We start from the raw sequence: 21,872 nt of genomic DNA, 5'->3' as shown, positions 1-21,872 counted from the left end.
TCTTGACTTTATTTGTACAGCATCATTATGTAAACATGTGACAAACGCATACCCAAAAGTGCTTGGCAGAGCAAAAAATGGAATCAACATAAAACAATAAATTAAAACAAAAATAAACAACAATGAATAAAATTGTGCAGACTAAAAATTGCAGTTGTAAAACAGTTAAATTTATAAATGCATCAATAAAAGTCAAAAGAATAAAACAAAAGAAATGCCAGAGATTAAAAAGGTAAAATTAAATTAAATTAAAAATAAAAATAAAACTTGTGGGCGTTTTGTAAATTCAGCTCCAACTTTATTTAGCATATTTATGCAAACATTTTACAAACATATATAACAATTTTGCTTGACAAAGCAAAATTGAAACAACAAAAAAAACTTAATTTTAAACGTCAGTATTATAAAAGAAAGAGGATTTGGAAAAAAATGATGTTAACAAATAAAAAGAAGAAAACTTTTAAATTTGACAATGTTGACCTTTCACAATAAAACATCGGCTTCTAGAACTCTCAACTGAAAAAAAAAATCAAACAAACGTCACATGTACTTCCTGTTTGTTTGAAAGGGGCGGGGCTAACAGTTGGTGCCACAGATTAACGGACCCGTTTGTAGTTTTCGGATTTTCGGGTTTTCATGGACGGAAACTAGACTTTCCCCCCGTCAGCTGACAAAATGGACAACACACAGACTGTGAAAAGCTACAGCGACGCATCTTAAATTTAGCGGCGAGGATTCAGGACAGCTGTGAGTCAACTTCGTCGAGTTTTTTCCGCTGTTGAGTACGTGATGTGCTCGCTTTGTTTTTACACTCAGTCTGATTTTATCCCTTTGAGTACTTGATAGATACCAGCTCTGGTTGCCCTTTTTTTCTGCTTACGCGGTTTATCTGCTGTTTAAATCAACATTAAATGAGTTTCGTGTAAAAGTCCCTTTACTCAGCTGTTAGGATGTAAACTTTTTACAACCGTAAGTTGATGCGTGAAGTTGATATTATCGCTTTGTCGTGATATTATCGCTTTGTCGTGATATTATCTTTGTTTTTGTGCATCAGAGGCTCCCTGTGAGAGTTTAACCATGGTGCAGGAGTACCAGTCCCCCGTACGGGTCTACAAGCATCCATTTGAGCTGATAATGGCGGTGAGTAGTGTGTTTGTACATGTTAATGAATCCCTGCCACCTCTTACATAACTAAAATTACAGCTATTACTGTTGTAGCCACTGTGGCTTGACCTTTGCACTCTTTAATCACGATCTTCGTCTCAGTGATAGTTGAAGTATCCAGATCATTTACATCATTTAAGGTACTAATACCGCTCTGTGAAAAACTCTGCTTCAAGTAAAAGTCCTGCTTTGACATGGTACTCAAGCAAAATCAGGAAACTGTATGTGAAGTATTTAAAGTAAAAGTAACCAAATGCAGACAAATCTTTAAAAAAAAACAAATTGAGTATCTTATTACACAATGCATCCAAAAACATAAACACAGGAGGGAATAGATAATGTTGACTGATTGTTTGGTATTTATTTTGAAAATGTAAAACAAACAAATAAAAAAAAAAGATAAAAATATAACAAAATAATAATTGAAAAAGATGATGATCTATATACAACTCAATAAACAGACTCTAATAATCAACAAAAACGTGATGTTACATGTTTGAAAAGCTGTAGGAGGACAATTACAAATCAACAGTTTCTCAAGAATTCATAACAAATTTGATTTTTCTTCTTACAAATTAATAGTAATTCTTTAGGGATGTGCAGGAAGAAATCTAATGCAGTATTGTTTTTTGTGTGCCAATATTGAATTAATACACAGATTCCAGGTATGGTTCTCATTTTATTATATAAACTACTAATAATGCAAATGCAAATTAAAGTTTTGATAGCCTACTGGAATAATAAAATCAAAATCTCTTTTTGTCAGAAAAGACTGAGGTGAGATGACTGAAAACTTTATCCTGTTAGATAACGCAGTTGTTGACAAGTTTCCAATTTGAGACAAAACTTGCAGTTTAAAGAAGGTAATAAATCACAACATATTGCAGTGTTTGTTATTGCAATAGTCAGCATATTACAGAACATTTAAGTGTGCAGTTCTATTGTATCCTGATTTAAGTGATAAAATTGTATTGTGGGGCCTTTGGTGTTTCCCACCCTTCATCCAAAATGTAAAAAAGTGTATGAATGACCTCAAATTATATGATTATCCATCCTGCGCTTTCACATATTTAATGACAAGGAAATAGGGTGTATAGTATATATAGTATTGAAATACATTTCTCATTCTCTGCGTGCGAAGGGGGATTTCAGCTTTCACCCACATTTACATTATACATACACATTTTCTCATTTTACACAGACAATTCAATTATGGTTTCCGAAATGTCTGGAGATACTGTTATATAACTCAATTTTGAAAAATCCTTTTTATTCTCTGGCACTGAATTCCACCTGTCTCTGTACACGATTGATTTCTGCGTCATACTTTCACTTCAGGTAGCTTGAACCTTCTTTCTGTCGCATATCATGTTTTATATTTGTGTCAAGCAAACTGTGAGAATAATCTTTAACATAATCTTTTCCTTGGTGATGGTGTTAGCAGTGCACTTCTGACTAAATTCAACACAGAAGCTATACAGACCGTCTGTGGCCTTGTCTGCCTCCCAGGGTCAACTTTCTCTTTCTCAATAGACACTTACCTGCAATAGATGATGTGGGCTGAGTGAATAAATAGAATACTGTAAACAATCTTTTCTCCTGGTGCTGTAGAAAAGTACAATAATATATAGGTACATATTGTGAGAAAACTACTTATTAAACTTTGCATTTCTTTCTCAAAGTTTCTGTATCTGTAGCTCTTTCAGCTTTTACTTATTGAGGTATCACAAACACTCAGGTCCAGGCAAATGCAAAATCAGCAAATGCTCACATTTAAGAAGCTAGAACTCGCAACAGTTTGCCATTTTTGCTGGAAATGTGCTGAAAGAGTTATCAAAATAGTTAGCGATTAATTTTCTTTCGATCAGTTAACCGATTAATTGAGTAATTGTTGCAGCTCTAATTAGCATAAGCAGCTTGTTGAGTGAGCAAAGTAAGCAGGTGCTGGCAGTTTTCTTATCCTCAAATGCCTGGGAAATGAATGTAATAATATGTGGCCTGCTAAGTTTAAATAACTTCAAGTCATTGACATGGGGTTAAATCTTTACGTGTTTTTAAGTTTTTAAAATTCATTGTTGAAAGGTCTGGATCCCTGATATTTTTTTTCATTGTAATGTGAGGACTATGAGAGGTTGAGTGAGTCACTTTTGTGCATTGTTATTGCTAACTTTTAAAAAGAAAAAGATCTTGGTAACATATACCTCTAATATACCTTGAATTTCCGGGCCGAGTTCATCAGCAGAGATATTTCTGGTTATATTAATGCAAGTGTCAAAATATTTGGATTTCAGTGCAGCATAATTCAACAGTCATACCAAGGAAATCAATTGAAAAAGCAACAGAGAGGCCACTTTTGATGTTGATATAGTGCTCGCTTCACCTGCAACCTTCAACTCAGTGCTTTTAAGTCATGTAAGAACAGGAACTCTCTGTTCTTACAGCAAAATAAGGACGGAGGTAAAGTAAGTGTACATTTCTATGGGTTTGTTTTCACCGACTTTCACAGTCTGCTCCTGCTGTCTTGCTCTTTTCAGTTATATATTAAGCCAAAGACTTATGCAACATCCTCAGAGCGGGGTAAAAGAGCGCGACCGTCACCTGCAGTGACACTTCGCTCTGCAGACTGTAACTCCGTCACCAAACAGTCCCCAAGTTGACACCTACAAAAGCTTCATTTTCCGTGAAACATCTCTCAGAGAAAATCACAGGTCTAAAATTCATCTCGCATCGCTGCACTTTATTGAAAAGGGTCTCAAAATAGGCCTTTTGTGAAAAGTAAATAACAGCTCCTGTGAAAAGATCCCAGCCCCGACAGCCTAAAGGAGAGAATCCAGTGAATAGTCTGCCACCTCCAGCTCCCATTTATCTCTGGGTTCTCATTAGTCCACATGGCTTACTTCGACTAACAATCAGTGTCCCGGTCAGTACTGAACATTTAACCAGTGACATCATGTGTGTCCCTTTTATAACACGTCTTTATAACTCTCCTGGTATCGTATGTAAAAGATATACCGAGCTACGTTGACAGACACCTGCAGAATTTTGCTTTACAGTCATTAGACTGTTACTGGTTTGCTAATGTGAAATATGATGGTGGATTGACAGTTTGACTCATCTTATTTATATTTTTTGCTCCCAGTGTTCTCACAGCTCTGAGAGGAATAGGAAAGTCAAAGGTTTCAGTTTGTCTGCAATCAGTGCATCATATGATTTGTTACATAACACCACTCACTGCTGCTTCTTAACAAAGGCAACCTCTCCCATTAATTTGCTTAGTGGATAATGTTATCTTATCAATCAGATATCTCATATGCTGCGTAGTATCGATACAAGAAGGATACGTGTGTGTGCGTGCGTGCGTGCGTGTTGCTGAAAGACTAGTCCTTCGGCTGAAAGGGATGCTTTGCTGATTTTTATCCAGCTCTGTATAATAAGAATCGGTCATTATGTGTAAATGAACTGTGGTAAACTTCCCATCATGAGCAGCCCTCAGATCTCCCTGCGCATCTTCGAGCTCAAACATTTTTCGTTAGCTGAAGAGCTGTTGCCCGAACACATTTTCGAATGCCGGCAAACACAGACACAGAGAGTATAGAAGCAGATTGAGAGAGAGACCTTTTTACCACCGTTTGGCTGGTGCTAATTCGCAACTTGACATTTTGAGCTTCACGCTCTTCATCAAACATCAATCTGATGAAGAGGGTAAAGCTTGAAAAAATAGACATAGACTAGTGTGAAGACTCAATTTGTTATATTTAAAAGTAGAAACAGTAGTTAATTGTAACTGATCATATAGTGTATTTTACCTTTAAGGTAGCCGTAACCAGTACTGTATCTGTGAAATAATGCAGTAAAAAAGTACAATATTTCCCTCTGAGATGAATAGTTGTATAAAGTCGCAGAAAATGAAAATACTCTTAGTCAAAGTACAAGTACCTCTAAATTGTACTAAACTGCAGTATTTAAGTAAATGCATTTCTTCAATCTTTAGCCGGATTACTGTTTCTCGTTGGCTGTTTTTGCAAACAGAACCTCAAGAGTAGCTGCAATAGTTGTCTACCCCATGGTAGCTACTGTAAACATTAAACATCCAGCTGCGTATACTGTGATGGTAGTTCTTTCCCTTTTCATATTTTATCAGCACAAACAACACTGCTACAAGTTACATAGACTGAGGGCTATTTTTGCACATCCTGAGGCAGCTGCTCAGCAACTCAATCAATATTGACAGGTGAGCCCCGGTGACATTGGCTCGGCCAGATGGTCATGCAGTCTGCTGTGGGCAGTTAAACACAAATCGCTGCTTGTAAAAGCTTCCACAGCAGCATTATGTATTTATAAGCTGTTAGAGACACTAAATGCGTCCTCAACAGACACAGAAATGATGTGCTGTAAATCACATGCTGCTCTCCTGACTCAGCAGCACTATAGTTCGCTCTTTTGGCAAATACATGTGACCTCCTTGTAATGGGTTCATTCAAAACAGCTTTCCAGGCCAATCAGAGAGCGAGCTCATAGTGGGCAGGACAAAAGCAAAAACATCCAGTGAGAACAGAATGTACAGAACCAAACACACCAGTGCTGTTCAAAAAAATAAAAAGTACAACAACAATACGTCATGACAAGAGAATCTACATATTTTTCTTATAAACGTCTTTCTCATGTGATTTCTCTCCCCCCTCTCTCAGGCCTATGTGAGGAGGTTCCCAAAGTCCCACCTGATCCCAGTGTTTGTGGGCAGTGAGATCATCAGCGAGACCCAAAGCAAGGATGGATCCACTGTGGTTACTGAGAGGCGCTGCATGATCGACATCGAGGCCCCTCGCCTTCTTAAACGGGTACATCTCCTTTGACCTTTTGCAGAACACGAAAGACCATGAAACAATCGTAATAGCGCTGTTGTCCAGGCTTAAAAAAATTCAAAAGGCATTAAATTAATTAATCTTAAAATTAGCATTAATTGGCATTAAAATGTATTAATTCAATCACTCAAAAGTAAAAAAAAAAGACGTAGGAAGAAGATAGGAATTAAGATAAAATCAATCTCTTTGTTTTTCAGAGGTTGCATTGTAAAATCTAAAAAAAAAAATTGTAATATCTATTTTTATGTGAAAATGAACTGAAAGCCTCTCGCATTAACGTCACAAAGATCAGGATAGAAGAAGAAAGTTTTTTTGGTTTTTTTTTCATCATTTAAAGTCGACTTTTTAACTTGACCAAAAAGGTCACGCTTTAGGGTAAATTTGTCCCTAACCTTTTTGATCACTTCATGTTTTTTTCCTTCATTTTTGGTTATTAAAAAATTTGTCCTTTTTTTTAAATATATATTTTATTTTAAGGCTTTCTTCAAAACAGTGACATAAAGTAGCAGTAACAGCCATGTAACATGGCTTGGACATTTGCGGAAAAAAGTAAAATTGGTCTTAAATTTAATTTCGACTGGTATTAAAAACATCTTTTTTTCAACTTGCAAGATTTTTGTATAAACCATCTTTTTTTCTGCATGTAGATTGCTGGCGTAGACTTCTTGTATTTTATCCAAAAGAACACTCTAAACCGCAAAGACAGGACGCTCCAAATTGAAGTCCACAATGAGACCTTTTCCAGCAGGGTCATTGTCCGTGAGTGCTGCAACTACTCGGTGAGTTTTATGTCTTTGTTGTTGTGCTTGTTTTATTGTTGTTTTATATTACATTTTTACAATGTCAAGTATAAAAAAGAAGTCACATAAAAGATCCCCACTGCTGCATATGCAGGAAAAACTGTCTTTTCTCTCCAGCCCCTGAATTATTAATCTAAATGATCCTCTTTAGAGTGCCAAATTCACTAAACACTTGTGTCAACAGGTAGAGTCTTTAAAGTCAATGCAACATGACTCACTCCAATAATACTTACCTAGCTGAGACACATTTCCTTACTTTCCACAACATTACCCACACCAGCAATATTGTTGCTGCTGCATGTGATTACTTCAGTAGAGACATCATCTGTGACATATCTTTCTTGATTCATTTTTCTGTATTCAATCCCTGCTTTTGTACTCTGTTGTGAAATAACAAGCACTTTGACATATGGAGTTGGAGTTTTTTTCATCACACATTTTTATCTTGCACAGGTTCATCCAGAGAATGAGGACTGGACGTGCTTCGAACAAACAGCCAGTCTGGATATCAAGTCCTTTTTTGGCTTTGAGAGCACGGCAGAGAAGATAGCTATGAAACAATATGCTAGCAGCATTAAAAAGGTTTGCATCTTTAATTAGATTGACTTTAAAATTGACCTAAAAATGTGAAATATTCAACAGCATTTGCTGACAGTATTTAAATCATGATAATAATCATCTTATCTCTAAAGCACATTCAGAGCAGTGTTACAAAGTGCTTTATAAGGCAGCAAAATAAACCAGACACAAGTCACATATTCAACAGGTTTTAAAAGAAGGCATGAAAAAAAAATCGTTTTTAATATTTGTACAAACCCTTCAGTGGGCCTTGGATCGTTTTCGAAGGAGATTTGCCTTTTATATTTTTTGATTGACAGTATACTTTACAAAATGAAATAAACACCGTACACCTAAAGTATCCAAAGAGCACCTGTATGTGACCACTACAAAGACCTAGTAGCACTTGTACTCCTTTTCAGTGTTCGATTTGGTGTCTAAAAACTGAGAAAATGAGGCCGTTCAAGGGAAACTAACTCAAGTAAAAACAGGAAAAGGCTCTCAAATAAAAGTATGTTTTAAGAAGGGACTGAAAAGAGATCACTGATCTCTGATTTTCTCAGGCAATTTTTTCAAGTCTTTAAAAGTCAAGATAGTAGATCGTATTTTTCAAATAACCCATAGATAACTATGAGTCTATGATGATAATATTTTTAAGATGACAAAACCATGTTTGCCTAAGATTTGTGATGTGCTGCTCAAAAAACTTAAATTACTGTCAAACCAGATGCCAAGATATCTTGCAACAGACTTTTTATGATCAAATAGGGGCAGAATTTGTTTTATCATTTGCCAGGACTCAATGACAAGGATGTTAGTTTTGCTGGATTTCAGTTGAAGAAAACGTTTTGACATCCAGCTTTTGACATCAGCATGGCGGTCACAAAGTGATCTCATCACTCCACGGTCTGCAGATTCAACAGGCAGGTACATCTGTGTATTCACAATATAAAAATGTAAAAAACATGTATAAGAAACATGTATAAAGAAAATAAAAGTGGCCCCAAAACGGACCCCTGAGGCACACCTTACTTGACAGAAAAAAATGAGAAGAAATGGTTTTTCACAAAAACACAGAACCTCATATTCAACAGATGAGATGAAAAGTAGAACAATACTGGACTCAGAATGATGTCCAGTCAAATTTGGCCGTTCAATACGAATATTCAATTCCATAGTTAGTTTATATTCCATACGAAGTTTGAACGGGTCCAGCGGGACGTTCGTTGTGACAGCTGCATTCATATAAACAAGCTAACAGCAGATTGGATATGCATAACATTTTTTGCCGACACTAGATGTCAAACAAAAGCCACAGACTGTGTTGTATTAGGTTGCTGCGAGCTGCAAATTCACATATTTCTAAGCAGAAAAGTCTAAGAGTTCTCAGGCAGAGTCTTTCTCCCGGTGCATCGTGCACGCAGCTGCTTATAACAAAGAGTAGCGTGAAAGTCAAAGTGTTCACTTCACAGAAAAAGTCTGGGTACCAAAATGTCCTTAGAAGCACAATGCACTGACTTGCAAAAAAAACCCAAAAAGAACGACTGCTCGAATTGAAGTAATCTCAGTCGACTGAGGGGTCTCCGACTGATGACTCGAAACTCCAACTTTTGAGGGGCAGCCTGAATGAAAACCGTTTGTGTTCTGTGATCTGTTGAGGAGGACTGTTCTTGCTTTACATGTAGTGTCACATTAACTTAAAGTCTTGTCTCCTTCCTTTATTTTAGGGTAAAGAAATTATTGAGTACTACCTCAGAGAGCTGGAGGAAGAAGGAATAACGTACATACCTCGTTGGACCCCCCCTGTTGTTTCTTGCTCCGCCAGGCTTCAGTCCCTGCCCTGCTCAACTGCTCGAGCCATCCCAGGGAACGCTGCTAAGAGTGGACCAGACAGTAAAGACCCGGCCTCTCCCACAGAGCTCGTGGCTGGCTCTCCTGACGGTCAGTGATGTTAAATGCAATTTAGTAATTTTTCAGATAAATTTGTAATTTATCTAAGAAGGGACAATGTACATTAATCCATATATACTCGAATGTAAATGCACCAGACTTAGCTGGGGAGCTAGTTTTCATCAGTGCTGCCTGGATGTTTAAAGGTATTCCAAAATAATAATAATAATAATAAAAATAATAATAAACAATATAAAGATACAGTATGCATAATGGTTAAGAAAAACAACATTAAGCTAAAAAGGCACATAATACTGTATAGTTAAAAATGTACAAGTTAAGACTATACAACACATTTTGACAGAGTGAGAGAATAAAATCCAAAAATAGCAGATGATGCAGGCACAGTTTGAGTATACTCATTTAGAAATTAGGTACAATTCACTTTAAATCAGTGCTGACGTTGTTTCTTCTCAACAAACCATGTCTTCACATTACACTTAAATGAACAATATGATGGGGACTCCAGATCTGATCGTGGTACTGTGCTCCATAGTTGAGATGCTCTAAAGGTAAATACAGCCTGGTTAAAGGCAGTTTTCCCGAGTGGGATTGTGCAGTCCCCCCCTAGCTGCACCTTTTGTAACGCTGTTCTTTGTAAATTTTACTCATTAGTCACTGTTAAGTGTGGAGTAGCCAACACCCAACACTAAAGTGCAGTGAGATAGTTAGAAGATGTCTATCAGTCATACTATTATAGTGTTTACAGTACGTATGTTCACTGAAAGGACTGAGACATTTAAAGAGGGTGAAATAACTTTAACTCTAAATAATAACAGGAAAATATTTTTTGATATAATACTTTATGTAGCATTTCAAAAGCTTTTGATCTCACACTACTTATTATGTGCTACACGCCAACCCTTTTTACACTCTCTTTGGCACTAATTTTAATAACAATAGTGCCAAATGTTGAGAGAAAAAAAACAACAGCAGCTAACAGGGCAAAGCTGAAATATAAATGTTACCATACAGTTGCTGGTTTCTTTTGATTTATGCATGCAATATATTCTAACTTCTGACTGTACATGTGTCCTGGCCTGCAGACAAACTGGATGCTGATTACATCAGACGTTACCTAGGTGATTTAACGCCTCTGCAGGAGAGCTGTCTTATTCGACTGCGCCAGTGGCTCCAGGAAACCCACAAGGGCAAGGTCAGATAAACACAAACGCACTCTGGTTGACAACAGAGCACTTTGTGCAATTATGTAAAGCACACATTTATTCCTAGACGCTTATTCAACGTAGACTTTTGCTTAGCTCTTGCTGTCACACTTGCATGTGCTTTAGATGACAATTAAAAATATCAAGCATCAGGGGGCCCAGTGGCTTAGTTGGTAGAGCAGGCGCCCCATGTACAGAGACTGTGTCTTCGCTGCAGCAGCTGCAGGTTCGAGTCCAGCTTCAGCCCTTTGCTGCATGTCATTTCTTCTCCCCTCCCCCTTTCACACTATATCTGTCCTACCAAATAAAGGCAATGGAAAAGCCTAAAAAATATCTTTAAAAGAGCATTATTTAAAAAAAATCTCTTTGTAAAGATGTAGTGGAAAGATGACGTTATGAGCAGAGAATGAAGTAACTCTCTGAACGTTGAATCCGAGCATCTCTGCTCTGTGTTGTGGTAGATGGAGCATTATCTATCTGGATAATTCAGTTATCGACAAATCATCTGGTATATGGACGTGGCCTTCATTTTGCCCACCTCCATATTGCCTATTTACATAAATGTATATTTACACGAGAATGTCACCAACATTTTAGCTCCCATGATGCCAAAATTAACAGCAGGACTTTCCCAACCACTGAATAACTCGGGTGCAGCCTTTCTCCCTTTTTTTGTCTCTCCACCCCCGCCTACTTGTGCAACACTTCAAAGACAACACAGTGTAGCTTGCAGCTAGCCTGCAGCTGCACTATTGGAGTGGAAGACGCGCAGTCTGTACAGTTTCTAGCTTGCCAACCCCTGGCAACGAGCCATACAGTGTGTAATTTGTAGTTTTACTCTCCAACGATTTCATTCTCTACTCTGTAAATCCACCAGCAAACTGCTGCCTCCCAGTCAGCACACTGGCCTGATGGTGGAGGTAACTGTTTTGTTCCCTGAGCTTTGCTAACATTAAGAGGCATCACCTGGTTTTGTTTTTGTTGGCCCAGTGTTGTATAAAGCATCCAACTTTGTAATTTTGGGCAACTCCTCTAAAAGAACTATAGTTTAATATTTCAGGGATCATGGAAAACCTGGAAAAGAATTTCACAGTCACATTTTCCAGGCCTGTTAAGGTCATGGAAAATAGTAAAAATCACTGAAAGTTTTGAAAAAAGTTGTGGAATTTTGTTGTGAAATTAATTTGTTCCAGTAATCTTCATAGCTAACCCTCCACCCTATTGTAACATAATTGCAATTTTATTTTCTGTAGCCGTCAATGCAGCGTAGCTCTAATATTCGTCAGCGTGTGACATTTTTTTACTATCACGTACGTTTCTTAATTTTTTTCTCCCCGCGTTCTGTTTCTCCCTACATGTATGCCAGTCAGCGGAAATGTTTGAATAGTTCAAATATGATGTGGTTAAAAAGGCAACTTGGGAAAGAAAAAATTACTTAGGGCCCTTGAGAAGTCATTGAAAAGTTTTGGAATTTTGTCCATGAATATATGTGGCAACCCTGATTTTTAATTTATTGGATATACTGTATAAGCAGGTGTTAAGTACTTTTTTAAAAATAAGTTGAATTTTTTTTTTCCAGTTTTCCAGTTCCAATGTATGATTATTCTCAACATTTAAAAGTCAATTGCTATTTAAAAGGATGTACTTGCATTATTATGCCATTAAATTATCATGACATTAGTGGCCTAAAATGCTGTCAAAATGACAATAATATCATTAATTGCAGTTATTTCTGGGATAATATATTAATGTACAAAAGTAGTTATTGTAACAGGCACACGTGCATGTTGGTGCCTGTTAGTTCCTGTGTGTGTATCCCATTGGCAAACAAATCATTGCCGCTCTGCATTAAGCTCATACCACCGCTGATAACGCTTTCTCGTCCCATGGTGGCGGAGTTACGGAAGTGTAACGACCACCATCAGGCAGTTAAATAATTCCCCAGCCAGAAACCATGGATTACCAGAATCATCTGGAAAGACAAAAAGGGGACTGAATTTCATTAAACAAGTTGAAGGAGCTGACGAGATCACATTTTACTGGAGTTTTATCGTGCATGACTTCATGTGACCAATAAATGATGATTGAAGTTAACAGCTCTTGTAGCATTTTTGCCAAAGTTAGCACTGTTAGCTGCAGGCTGTTAGCTCAGCCCCTTTCATGTTTGAAGCCATGTGCAGGTAACCTCAGCTCCGTCTCTGATTTGTCCTCATGCTCTGAAGGTCTCATACAGCGCCTTTATCTCAGAGCTGTGCATTAATGTGTTGGCTCTTGCTTGTTGTCGTACAGATTCCAAAGGATCAGCATGTGCTGCGCTTCCTGAGGGCGAGAGATTTCAACCTGGACAAGGCCAGAGAGTTCTTGTGTCAGTCCCTCACCTGGAGGAAGCAGCATCAGGTAGATTTCCTGTTAGACACATGGGAGCGCCCACAACTGCTTCAGGACTATTACACCGGAGGTTGGCACCACCACGACAGAGGTACTGTGTGATTAATACTGGAAACCTGCCAATTTTATCTTAAGCTCATCTAACTTTCACCTCATTTCACTGCTTATTGTAGTTGTGCTGTGGTTTGTGTAAAGTGAAAGTGAAAATTTATCAGTGGACATGAAGATAAGGAGTCAGAGGGATTAAGTCTTCTGTGTTTATAAAGTCCTAATGGGTGGAAATGGCCGGTTAATCATTGACTGTAAAGTCTGAGCACCAGCTGTCATGGCTCCCGTGTTTGAAAATGAGTCATTGCTTTTAACAGCTCAGCTGATCCACCAGGTTAGAGGAAGGACTTCAAACACAGGGAGTGCACTTGTGTTTTTCTCCTGCTAAGTTTATACCTGTTGGAGCGGTAATTACCAGTTTTATGTAGACAACGGGGGATCCAGAGCTCTGAAAAAGTCATTACAAAGAACGGATGTGACTCATTCCGATAATTGATTTCACTTTCTTGTACAAACTGTGTGTGTGTGTGTGTGTGTGTGTGTGTGTGTGTGTGTGTGTGTGTGTGTGTGTGTGTGTGCGCGCGCGCTTTAGGTGGCCGTCCTCTGTATATCTTGCGTTTGGGGCAAATGGACACTAAGGGCTTGGTACGAGCCTTGGGAGAGGAGGTGCTACTGAGACAGGTGACATAAATGAGAATTTAAAGAGAAACTTTGGTATTTTTAAACCTGGCTCCTATTTTCACGTGTTTTTCTGTCTGAGTGACTAATGGAGACAACAGTTTTTAGAATTAGTCCAGTATTAAACAAGAGGGCTGTAGCCAGCAGCTGCTAATCAGACTGCTATATAATGTTAATGAGCACCGTCAATGTACGTCCATTAAAAATGCTTGTTTTTGCCACTGACAGGCTTAGATTAAAGTGTTAAAGGTTATGAACACATTTAGATGTTTTATAAAAAATAGACAAAAAGTAAACAAAACAGTTTACAATGGGCTTTTCTTCGGCCCTCCTCTAAAAGAGAGAATAAAATATATATGGATTTAAAAAAATACAACATGATGCAAAGTAAAATATCAATATAAATATATATTTGCCAACCAATTATCATTACCCCAAGAAATAAAAATAACATCCATTAAAAATATCAAGCCTTTACATACACATAGATATAGTAATTTAAGACATATTCAGTAACATTAATGCTTCAACTTTAATGTGATGCAGGTCCTGTCCATAAACGAGGAGGGACTGAGACGTTGTGAAGAAAACACCAGAGTCTTCGGTCGACCCATTAGGTGCCTAAATATCAGTCTATCTTCTATAAGTGTCCTGTTAGCTCTCAGCGATTCTGGGGCACACATGCTTGCACATAAAGTCATATACTGTCTGTGTTAATGTGTCTGTCAGCTGCTGGACTTGCCTGGTGGATCTGGAAGGTCTAAACATGCGTCACCTGTGGAGGCCGGGCGTGAAGGCTCTGCTGAGAATCATCGAGGTGGTGGAGGCCAACTACCCAGAGACTCTGGGTCGCCTGCTCATACTGAGGGCGCCCAGAGTTTTCCCAGTGCTCTGGACCCTGGTGAGTATAAATATCTGCACTTACTTTATATGTGCAGCTGTTTCTGTGGTTTAAATTCATCATCTGATTCTTCAGGAATGGATGAAGTCTTAAAGTACTTATGCAGAGATTGCATCTTGCAGATTTTCGCGCTGATGGGAATTGTTAATAGCTGGGTGCAAGACTGTGAATATGAGCAAATGATAAACAAAGACGAAATGGAGAGGATGATAATTAAAACCATGTAATATGCAGATCCTCATGAGGGGAATTAGATCATTGCTACAGTACAGCAATATGCAATAGTAAAGTTTGTAGTTATAGCATTCAGCAAAGAAATAAAGATAAGTACATAATACACAAATGTATGGAAATGAATCAAAATGATAACAAAAGTAATAAAATCTGGATACTACAATATTAGGCATTACACAAGCAGATTTTGAGTACAGGCTACTACTACCAGGAGATGTAAAAGATACAATCATATGTTGTCAAATAGAAAACAGATTTAAATTATGGGCTATTATGACGATAAAACGAAAATAAAGTACAAATACAAAACGAATAATTCAAATACTTATTGATGAACTTTTACGGTCCATAATTTGTGAACCTGCTCTCGTGTCCTCCGATGACTCGTGGTGTTTCCAGGTCAGCCCTCTGATCGACGAGAATACCCGGAAGAAGTTCCTTGTTTACGGAGGAAACGACTACCAGGATCCGGGAGGATTGGTGGACTATATTGACAAAGAAATCATCCCAGACTTCTTGGGAGGAGACTGCATGGTGAGATTTAGTCCACAGTGTGCCGCCCTCACCATGTTGAATGATATAATAATGTAAACCAGGCCTTTTGCTCCTGATTTTACATTTTGTCTGGAGTTTTTTAGTGTGCGGCCATTTAGCTTTCCATGTAACTCGTACCTGTACCTGTACACTTCAGTTCAATTTGATTTATAAACCCATTATCACAAATCATAATGTCCTGTGTCCTTCTATTCTTAAACCCTCCCAGCAGATACAAAAAAAACAAAAACAACCTTAGACACACAATAGATGTCAAGTTTCCAAAACAAGAAAATTACAGTAATGAAAAAATGATAGATAAGAAAGAGAAAGAGAGATGCACAAATATCAAAGCAACAAATGCAAGAATTCGTATTTTTGCCATCTGATGTCCCTCTCTCTGTGCTCTCCCTGATTAATGTGAGTTGTCTCTTGTTGGCATTGTTTGAGCTTGATGTCTTTTTTTCTGTCTTTCCTCTCCAGTGTGACATCCCTGAGGGAGGCGTGGTCCCCAAATCTTTGTACCGGACAGCAGAGGAGCTGGAGAGTGAGGAGCACCGCCTGCTGACGGACTCCATTTATAAGAGCGCCAGTATTTTCAAGGGAGCGCCGTATGAGGTGCAGTGTCCTCTTCTTTCTGCTTTAACCCTTTGAAACCTGGATTGACATCACTTTTGTAGTGCTGCGTTCAGACAGCTTTCACAAATATTTAATCTAAATCTTTTTAATTGACATTTGTCAATTATATATCAAAAGTGCCGTGCTGAATGATCACTGCAGGAATATGACACAAGCATAGGTATATATCAACAGTAGCTGGTAGCAGTGTATCCAAATAAACATGGATTGAGTAAACGTAAATAAGAGTGACAAAAAAGAAGGTAAAAAACAATTCACAAATAGAAATTATCAGAGTATTTAAACAGTATTTAAACATTTGAACTCTGAATAAATCAAGAGAACATGGAAGAAAAGATCATAAGCAACATGGCAAGAAATGTCCCGCAAATTTGAAGAAATTAAAATATTTAGAATATTATATTTTAAAGAAAGAGAAAGAAAAAATTCCAGAAAACTACTAGAAAACTTTCACAACTATCATATTGATATATTAAAAGTTATGTTACACAATTAATTTCTTCCTAATTTTTGAGTCTTGTCTCCCTAAGTTACTCATTGCCTTCTTTCCATGTTTTATGAAAGAATTCAAGCCAGGTTTCAAAGGGTTAATTGTTCAAATAGTGCATAAAGGTGAGAAATGGGATATGGATTGTATTTTGTGGATTAGGCTGCCACCTGCTGGGAGAAATCTGCATTGCAGGCTCACAGAAAAAGGGACCACAGTGTGTGATTAATCGTCTGCTGTCTGCTGTTCTGTGTTTCTGATCTTCTTACATCCTCCTGCAGATGCTGATCGATATCACAGAGGCTTCCTCCGTCATCACCTGGGACTTCGACGTGTCTAAAGGAGACGTGATCTTCAAAATCTACCACTCCAAGAGGGCCCCACAGCCCCAAAAGAAAGACACTCTCGGAGCCCACGGCATCACGTCCCTCGGGGCCGTTAACGCCCAGCTGATTGACAGGAACTGGGTGCTCGGCCAGGACTACAGCATGGTGGAGAAAGCTCTCACCTGCAAGGAGGGAGAGAGCGTTCAGGTCAGAGAGACGCGTCTTTATTCAGCTGCACTTTTTTTTCACTAGTTTCAAATAAACGTTGTCCCTGTTTGCTGTCTGTTGCATCAAAAGCAAATGAAATTCTCAGGGTTCCCATGATCATGGAAAACCTGGAGAAGTCATGGAATTTCACAATCACATATTCCAGGCCTGGAAAAGTCATGGAACTAGTATAATTTCAATGAAGGTTTTGGCAAAATCACGGAAATAAGTTGTAAAACGACATTATTGTAACATAATGGTTAATTTATTTTCTCTAGCTGACAACATGAAATAGCTTTAATATGTGTTGATGTGCGACAAAGTTTTGGTGATGTTTTAGTTTGCGTGTCAGATACATCACGTACGTTTCTTCATTTTCTCCCTACGTTTTATCTCTCCCTTCATGTATGCCCACGTAATTTTCTAAGCACTGGGAAGGGACCTTTTTTTTAAATTTATTTTAGCTTAGGAGAGGGGAATACAACTGTAAATGGCTATATTTTGTATTTATTGTACCAACGATTTTTAAAGAAAACTTGAAGATTTGGAAGGCTTTCTTTTTTCTTTTTTCTTCTTCCATACATTTTTTGGGGGCATTTTATTAAAAAAATTTTTTTAATTCCTTAGTGATTTCTTTTTCTTTAAATTTTTTCAATTTTAAGAATTTGGATTTTTTTACATTGAAAATTAAAGAAATGTATAAATAAATAAATAAAAATGCATTTGGAATGCACATTTTCTTAAAAGAAATCACCAAATTTAAGGTTACCATAGCCAGAAAATGTAAAAACAGAAATTACTGTTGGATATTCAAATTTCTGACAGTCCTTCTACATATCATTGGGGATGCTAAAATTATGAATATAGTTTGAATCATGTGTTTCAAAGTCACTGTGAGTGAGAAAAAAAATATTTAGTGTCCTTGAAAAGTCATGGAAAAGTTTTGACATTCTGTTCATTAGATTGTTTGGGGACGCTGAACTCTGCATCACTACAGTCTCAAACTGATCCCGCAGCTTCCCTCTGCTCAAACAGGGCTCCCACGTAACTCGCTGGCCAGGCTTCTACATCCTGCAGTGGCGCTTCCACAGCTCCCCGGCCTGCTCCGCCTCCAGCCTGCCTCGCGTTGATGATGTGCTGGCCTCGCTGCAGGTCTCCTCCCACAAGTGTAAGATCATGTATTACACCGAGGTGCTGGCATCCCACGATTTCAGGTCAGTTTATTTTTTCCACTGAGCTTTTTCCTCTGCGGTCGTGCCGTTTTCTACTGAAACTGTCTTTCACTCAGGCTGCATCAAAAAGCAATGTTGTGATATTTCTAGAAATTCTTCTTCCTTATGTTGTGTGTCAAATATGTTTACTTTACGTCACCTTTTCTTACATAAATCGATTGGGTTGAATCATGTCTGAACATTTTTTTTTATTTCCAGGGGATCTATGACCAGTTTGGAGTCGAGTCATAGTGGTTTCTCACAGCTCAGTGCTGCCACTACCTCCTCTAGCCAATCACACGCCAGCTCCACCGTGTCAAGGTAGCATCTGCCCGGCAGGTGTCAATGACAGCAGCGACCTCAAACCTACTGACATCCTACTCCGACTGTGCCTTACGCCTTCATACAGAGGAAGCCTTACACTCAGTAATGAGAATTTGATCTGACAGTTGAAGGTGAGGAGAGAATTACTGAAATGTTTTTAATAAATAAATATTTTCATTATCATAGTTACTGTTGTTTCAGTAGGACCAGTGAAGTTTCATGGGTCTGTTTCCACTGAATAATGTATTTAAAATATCAGTTTCTGGTGCACATGATAACTGACTTGTTTTTGTGTATGAATAATAATACTGTAAATCATAACAAATCCAATACACAGTGCAAATGTCAAATATCTGATTTTTAGATATATCCTTTCCGTTTCCATGACATCTCCTGTGCATCCGCTGTGCACCAGCCACAACATTAAAACCAGTAACAAGTGAATAACATTGATCATGTTTTAATGCAATGCTGGGAAACTTTGGATCCTGGGTGCTGCCTCTTGACATGCACTCACACACCCTCCGATGGCAAAGACACTCCCTGATGGCAGTCAGTGTCTCTCCCAGCAGGACAATGCACCATGCAGCACCATAAAAAGTTCCCAGGGATGGCCAGAGGAACACGACAAAGACTTTTAAGGCGCCGAAGATACCACATGAACAGCCGTGTCTCTGTCATGGTGCCAAATGGCGCAACTTAAACCACATGAACTAAACCAAAGTTCCTGCTCACACCAGGATACTCTGGTTAAAACTTATTTAATTGGCAGCTTGCCTTAAAAAAAGTGGCATTTTGTGATAGTTCATCAGATTCGCTCTATGCTTTATTGCCATCAGTAAAGGTTCTGCACTTGTCGTTCGACCATTCAAAGCGCTTTCACACTCTGAGTCACATTCACCATATTGTGCCACATGGGTGTCAAATTCAGTGGGCGAGTCATATTACACAGGTTGGACAGAGAGAGGCGACAATCAAGGAGTCTGTAGAGAAATCTTCTGAAAAACAGCATGCAGGGGGCTCATTTTGGTGCATGCTTGTTTTTTTTGTTAAAACAACATAAGTTTGCAGGTAATCAATGTAAGCCGTGATTTTTTTCCCTCTACTGTTTACTTCTGTTGTGCATTGTGTAACTCCTTCTGTTGATGACACATCCTTGTTTACAGTCATTCCACTTCGCTCCAAGAATCCTGAAGGGAACTGGTTCAAGAATCAGAGCAAATTTGGGGGAAAACAGGGTCTCTGCAGATCCTTAAAAAGTCATAAAAGGCATTGAATTCATCAGTCTTAAAGTAAGGCCTTAATTGGTATTTAAATTACTTAAAGCTTTCACAAGTCTTAAAAATGCTCAGACATGGGAAGTGGGATTTTATAAATCATTTTCTCTGCCTTTGTGTTGTAAAATCTCAAAAAACTTTGTGAAATAATTGAATGAATTCCTTTACTTAAACTCATCATGATAGGAATCCAGACAATGTAATCTCACAAGCAGAGTGAAAAACACAAAATCACCCAAAAAAAAAAAAAAAAGACAGAAGTGCCAGTTATTTCCCACTTCTGTTGGTAATGACGATAATGATGATATAATATATTCATGGTCTTCCAAGTGTTTCACTCAAAAAGGGGGTTTTATAATGACATTTGGCGTAGATAATCTAACTTTTTCACTGGACAAAAAATTGGATGTTTTGTCATTATAAACATTTTGGCAAAATAAAATTGTCCTTCAATTTTGGTTATTAGAAAATTAGCCTTGAACTTCATTCCTTAGGGCATGAAAACAAGTCTTAAAAAGTCTTAAATCTAACATGCGTTGAGCTGCAGGGACCCTGGGAAAAGGGGTAACGGTGGATCGGAGTTAGTTCGGGGTACCAGCACATCCTGCTGCTCAGTGGGATTTGAATCCGGGGGAATTTGGAGGCCAGGTTGATGCCTTGAGCTCTTTGTCAAGTTCCTCAGGCCATCCGTGAGCGTTTTTTTGCAGTGTGACATTGCTCAGTATCCTTCTGGGAAGGGGGCCACTGCCATCAGGGAGTGCTGTGACCATGAGGGGTGTACTCGGTCTGCAGCGGTGTCTGGGTGGGTGGTGGGACCACATTTTCCCAGCAGAACATTGCATTGTAACGACATGATCAGTTAACTTGTCCTGTCAGTGGTTTTAATGTTGTGGCTGATCCATGTTTATCAACCAGCTTCTGTCCCTGAAGCTGCGTTCATCGTCCACAAGATGTCAGCGCACTCTGTGATTTAACTGCTCTCACATCTGCAGTGTAGTCGGCACATCCGTTTCCACTCTCTCTCTTCGTCTGGTCCTCTAAGAAATCAAATCAAGAATTGTTTAAATAAAGAATTTATCACGAGCATTAACGCTGGTGTTACTGCAGAGTGTGTGTGTGTCTTTATATTGAATTTTGGAAAACAATGCCTGCAGTAGCGGAGCTGCAGTGGGGTAGTAATTCTGAGTAATCGTAAAGACGGGTTATGAATCATTTTTACAGCAATAGGTGAGATGTTAAGAGCGAGCAGATAATATGAAATCTCTTTGAAAATATGCACTGCGCTGTGTAGATTTCATGTAATGTTGTTTTTGGGGCTTGTTAGGCATCGCTGCTGAGTTTTGTGAGGCTGCTCATTTGAATGCAATATTGTGCAGCCCCTTGTGATCTGGCACAGGGCCAGGCAGACAACTGATTTACATAAAACTTTAATTTCCATAAACTTATCAGATGCTTCCAGCTAAAGCTTAATTGAATTTCCCGGTGTTTTTTTTTTGTGTTGTTTTTTTTTTGTTTCCCCCTTCATTTGCAAATGTGTGTCATGTTGCTGCTTATTCCAACACAATTCAAAGTCATGTGGATTGAGTTTTCTGAGGGGCTGATTGAACGGGAGCCTGACTACCTGCTGGGACGTCAAAGTTGTTAGAAATTGAAAGTGAACTGACTTTGCCAGAAGCTTATTTACTGAATTACTCAGCTTGCTCTAATGACCTCCCAAGACACACATTGTCCACATAAATAGCAGCACCTCTTTCTCCTGATACACCTAATTTGCTATTAAAACCTCCTCTTCCTGAGCAGTTATGTGATTTAAGGCTGAATTATTTTTGCTGGTGTTCACAGGGGTGAAAAACAAGGTCTATTATACTGGTAACAAAGTTTGGCGAGTAAATCGAATACTCCTAAATAATGTATCACATTTTATTGGTTGACCTGACTCAACCTCGTGAAGGAGGGGTGGGAGCTGACCCACGGCCACCAAGTGTTGGGATGATTTATGGTTGCAATATGACTACATGAATAATATCTAACATAAAAAAACGTGTCATAGAACTACTGGTCAAAGGGTGACGTTCAAAAGGTGAAAGTAGAATTAATCAGAAAAACATTAGAATCTCG

The 21,872-nt window shown here is 38.4% G+C and overlaps 1 protein-coding gene across 3 annotated transcripts; it reads left to right on the top strand.

Annotated features, from left to right (window-relative positions):
* Positions 1-435: 435 nt before the first annotated feature.
* Positions 436-20,860, top strand: sec14l1 (SEC14-like lipid binding 1). Of its 3 annotated transcripts, none has more exons than XM_042504717.2 (16): positions 436-782; positions 1,055-1,140; positions 5,853-6,002; positions 6,674-6,805; positions 7,280-7,408; positions 9,112-9,325; positions 10,381-10,490; positions 12,790-12,979; positions 13,529-13,617; positions 14,161-14,231; positions 14,344-14,515; positions 15,149-15,283; positions 15,767-15,901; positions 16,691-16,942; positions 17,978-18,156; positions 18,373-20,860. In XM_042504717.2, the coding sequence occupies exons 2-16, from the start codon at positions 1,078-1,080 to the stop codon at positions 18,476-18,478; spliced, it is 2,127 nt and encodes a 708-aa protein (XP_042360651.1). In that variant the 5' UTR covers positions 436-782; positions 1,055-1,077; the 3' UTR covers positions 18,479-20,860. The 3 variants fall into 3 exon arrangements, with proteins under 3 accessions (XP_042360651.1, XP_042360650.1, XP_042360652.1); XM_042504716.2 differs by having other exon boundaries at positions 438-747; XM_042504718.2 differs by lacking the exon at positions 436-782 and adding an exon at positions 814-969.
* Positions 20,861-21,872: the final 1,012 nt, after the last annotated feature.

This window comes from Plectropomus leopardus, chromosome 18, assembly GCF_026936395.1.
Source record: "Plectropomus leopardus strain MGB_pleo_1.0 chromosome 18, ASM2693639v1, whole genome shotgun sequence".
Classification (NCBI taxonomy): domain Eukaryota; kingdom Metazoa; phylum Chordata; class Actinopteri; order Perciformes; family Serranidae; genus Plectropomus; species Plectropomus leopardus.
The sequence above is the reverse complement of the archived record's forward strand: the minus strand, read 5'-3'. Positions and strand labels throughout refer to the sequence as shown.

Bases quoted from the DNA above. Each gene is read 5' to 3' on its own strand.
- sec14l1 (XM_042504717.2), top strand. From the start codon at position 1,078: ATGGTGCAGGAGTACCAGTCCCCCGTACGGGTCTACAAGCATCCATTT. The intron at 6,806-7,279 runs GTGAGTTTTATG...TATCTTGCACAG, and splicing joins GTGAGTGCTGCAACTACTCG to GTTCATCCAGAGAATGAGGA. The intron at 13,618-14,160 runs GTGACATAAATG...AATGTGATGCAG, and splicing joins AGGAGGTGCTACTGAGACAG to GTCCTGTCCATAAACGAGGA.